Source organism: Sceloporus occidentalis, unplaced genomic scaffold (assembly GCF_023333645.1).
Source record: "Sceloporus occidentalis isolate IW3139 unplaced genomic scaffold, rSceOcc1.0.p SCAF_19, whole genome shotgun sequence".
Lineage (NCBI taxonomy): Eukaryota > Metazoa > Chordata > Lepidosauria > Squamata > Phrynosomatidae > Sceloporus > Sceloporus occidentalis.
In genome coordinates, this window is record NW_028316999.1 from 15,178,906 (window position 1) to 15,183,004 (window position 4,099).

General features: G+C 42.6%; 1 protein-coding gene across 1 annotated transcript; it reads right to left on the reverse strand.

Moving 5' to 3' along the window:
• Positions 1-1,015: 1,015 nt before the first annotated feature.
• On the reverse strand, positions 1,016-2,158 carry LOC149302501 (POU domain, class 3, transcription factor 2-B). The gene has a single exon (XM_089482626.1). The coding sequence runs from the start codon at positions 2,156-2,158 to the stop codon at positions 1,016-1,018; it is 1,143 nt and encodes a 380-aa protein (XP_089338752.1).
• Positions 2,159-4,099: the final 1,941 nt, after the last annotated feature.

Below are 4,099 nucleotides of genomic sequence, written 5' to 3' on the forward strand. Positions count from 1 at the left end.
AGTTAAGAAATTATCAGCACATACTTGCCTTAGACTGAATACGATTTTTGTTATATTTTGTTTATATTGGGTACCTTCTTCAGTTCTATTCCAAATGTTTGGGGGTTTTTTTGTACAAAATCCATCTAACATTTGTTAGCCTTAACTGGGTACATCTGGCCTCCCTGATCAACAAAAGGACCCAAATGTTGATTTTTTTTATGTTGTGATCTTTTTTTTGTATTCTTTCTACAAGCTCCCTGAAAAATGAAGCTTAATTCAAAGTATTAGTTGAAGAATGTGTATTGGGTTATCAGCTGGCATTCATGTTGGAACATAGCAAGCATTACTTTGCAGTAAGGCCATCTGTATTTCCTGAAAGTGCAGTCTGCCAGTAGTATGTAAGGTGCCCCTATCTCTACATTGTAAGAATGGGAAATAACCATTACACATATTTAAAAAAACAACATATTTTTATAACAAAATTTCACATACACATTAAAATTAAAAGCAAATAATAACATGTTGAGATGATGGCTAAAAAATGCTCCCTGTGTCAATCTGCAAGTCGGATTTATGGATCTTCATGAACTGGTTCATGTAAACTTCAGTTTCCTTGCAGTGCAAATTCATACTCGTCATAAATACTGTCCAAATTGTATTTTTGTTCCACCTTAAATGGATTCCACATTAAATTAATACATCAGCTACAATCAATGAAGAGCATCATTCCATGGAATAAAGCTACTTTCCCAAGTTTACCATTGTTTGTCACTTTCTTATTATTATTATTATTTTTTTTTTAGCTGGATAGATTTTTGTTTTCTGCTTTGCAATATATGTGTCTCAGTGCCTGACATGTGTTGTATACTCACTCTAATCCACTGTCATGGGTAGTCTCCTGTAAAGGTCAAAACACAGCACATACACCGGGTACCACATAATATAGTCCAGTGCTCTGCATTAGTTGCTTTTGTTCTCATATAAAAAAGAGAGAAGACAATCAAAAGTTCAAAGAGAGGGAATGTTTAAGGATTCACTGCACAGAAGTCTGAACCCCATGGTGTGGTGGTGTGTCTCTGCTAGCTCCATATACATCCTCTGCCCCTGGAATTGTCCCTCCTGGGGGTGTCATCCTTTTCTCCTTCTGTCTCCTGTTACAAAACCAAACTCTGACCACCTCTTTCTCTAACTGTAGACTGTCCGCTAGTGAAGAGATTTCCTGGGCAGATGGTTTAGGGCACTTAAGGAAATGACTTTCCAAAGCCCCTTTGACGCTCACCTCAATGGAGGTCCTCTTTTTTCTCTTCCTACCCTGAGCTGCTATCTTGTCTATACTGGTGGGGCTCCCAGAGGACGAGTCCGCCTCTTCCAGCCACTTGTTCAACAAAGGCTTGAGCTTGCACATGTTCTTGAAGCTCAGCTGCAGGGCCTCGAACCTGCAGATGGTGGTCTGGGAGAAAACATTGCCATAAAGGGTACCAAGGGCTAGTCCGACGTCTGCTTGTGTAAATCCCAGTTTGATCCTCCTCTGCTTGAACTGCTTCGCAAACTGCTCCAGGTCATCCGAAGTCGGGGTGTCCTCGTCCGAGTGGTCGTGGTGGCCCTGGTGCTGAGAGTGCTGTTGTTGCTGCTGAGGCTGCTGGTGGCCATGATCTCCGTGGTGGTCATCATGGGCATCCCTCAGTCCATGGTGGTGCATGCCTTGCCCAGAGCCTGGGTTTATCATGCCATTGACCGTAAAGCTAGGCTGGGAATAGATAAGCCCTTGCCCATTGGTAGAGGCCATGCTGGGCAAGTGGGCTGAGGTGGTGGTCCTCCATGCCCCTGCACCATGGTGGTTGCCGTGCGCGGGGTGTACCAGATGAGGAGGTCTACCCTGGTGCTGCAAAGTGCCTGCGCTGTGCAGCTCCTCCCTGCTGGGCTGCACCGTGGGCTTGATGTCCTGCTGGCCAAGGGGGCTGCTGGACCAGGGAGCCCCATCCCCGTGGGACAGAGCGGTGATCCACTGGTGTGCGTGGCTCAAGGGGTGCCCGTTGCTCTGTAGCGTGTAGTCGCTCTGCACCAGCGTCTGTGCGTCCCTGTATCCCGAAGCTTGCTGCATACCGCCGGGCTCCGCATGTACGATGGAGGAGCTGGAGCTCAGCAGGTTATAGTGGTTAGAGGCTGTAGTCGCCATGACTCTCCGAGCCCGACTGATAGGTCTGGTTAAAGGAGCCGAGCATTTGACAGCTACTTCCCCTCGCCCCAGGCACCCTCTCTCTCCCTTTGCTCTCCTCTCTGTGTCTCACCCCCTCTCTCCCCTGCAGCAGCTTGTGCCTATGCACGCGTCCCTGGCACCGCCCCCCACCCCCCCCATTGGCTCCCTTCTCTTTGATTTACGTGGATACCACTAGCAACCGTAGAGGTTGATGGCGTCCATTGGATATCAACTTGGGATGCCCGCCCACTCTCCTTTGCCACCTGCAGGCTGCTGCATCCACATGGAAGAGTAGCAAGAAGAGAGATGCTTTGTATCATCATATACTCACAGCATCGCTATCAGCCGCTAGACCTCAGCAATAAGCTGAACACTGTTATTTTGGAAATAAAAACAGCCAAATGAGAAACAAAAAACCCACCTTTTTTGTGTTCCTTAAGGATCATTAAAGATGCTGTAGCTTCCAATACAGCATGTGCCTATGTATGGATGCTGTACAGCGACCATCTAACTTCTGGTATGTTTCATTTTCATATTTTGTCTTATTTCCCCACATCCCAAAAAAATGAGAACAAATGTGCAGTATGTGATTATAAACATTGATGCAGAACAAGTCTTTGATCACTGCCAGATTGGTCGCTATGCATTATATATATATAAATATATATTTATACACATACTGTCAAAAACCCAGGAGATGGTTTGAGGTTTCCAACTGTTTGTATTTCTCATTAATTCATTTATAATGATTATAAAGATTTTATATCCAGATGCGATTCCGTCAGCTGCTGGGTATTATGTAATAGCACTGCGACTGAAGTAGCAATGATGTCACTGTAATTAACAAAAAAATCTCATTAGCAGAGTGAAGCCATGGAGTCAGGCAGTCCTGCTGCTTTTATAGCAGCCAGTAACAGAGGGAGCTGACACTGGGCTGCTTTAAGTATTACCCGAAGGCTGGTAAGATGCACATTATCTGCTAGTGCCAGGCATGACCTCTGCCAGGAAGCCACCCAAAGCGCTGTGTATGTGTAGCTGTATTATCTAGTCTAAACTCTAACTAATATTATATTAATATTATATTACTAATATTATATTAGTACAGGTTGTTATTAAATATAAATGCATGTGTTAATATTCTATACCAACCAATTATCTATCTATCTATCTATCTATCTATCTATCTATCTATCTATCTATCTATCTATCTATCCATCATTTGTTTGCATATATATGTTATCAGGATGCTATAATTGAAAGATCTTTATACCATTGATTAATATTCTGTGGCTATATGTATGTGTTGTAATAGTGTGGTCATATATTGATCTGTATAGTACACAATGGCTGTGTGTTGGACCCTGATTAGTTATTGGCTGTTATCTTGCCTGTTCACATTTTTAAAGATAGCAGTAAAATTTTAACTGCTCCTTATTTCAGGAAAGGTTTTCCTTTATGTATAGCTGATTCTATCTATCTATCTATCTATCTATCTATCTATCTATCTATCTATCTATCTATCTATCTGCCTCTATCTCTCAATGATCTACCTGCCATCACAGTAACCCTGGTGTTAAATTCTTAATTGTTTTTCAAAAAGTTAGGTATCTTATACACTTTGAACTAACTGGAAACACGCACAAGAGGATATTACTAAGCAACATGGAGAAAGTTTTCTTTTTAACCAACTTTTATTAGAATATACACTTGTAAACAACCTATAAGAAATGCCTTTCTGCTTATATGGTAATTATTTATTGCTCTGTCTTTCCAAAAGCACTTATAGTAGTGTATGGGAAAGCCGATTTACAAGTGCTCAGTTTATAACATTCATGTTATCTGCAGGTTATCTGCTGTGGGCTGCGACTCCCACGATGCCCAGTCAACATCAGCTAGGTGACCCGCATTGGATCTTTAGCC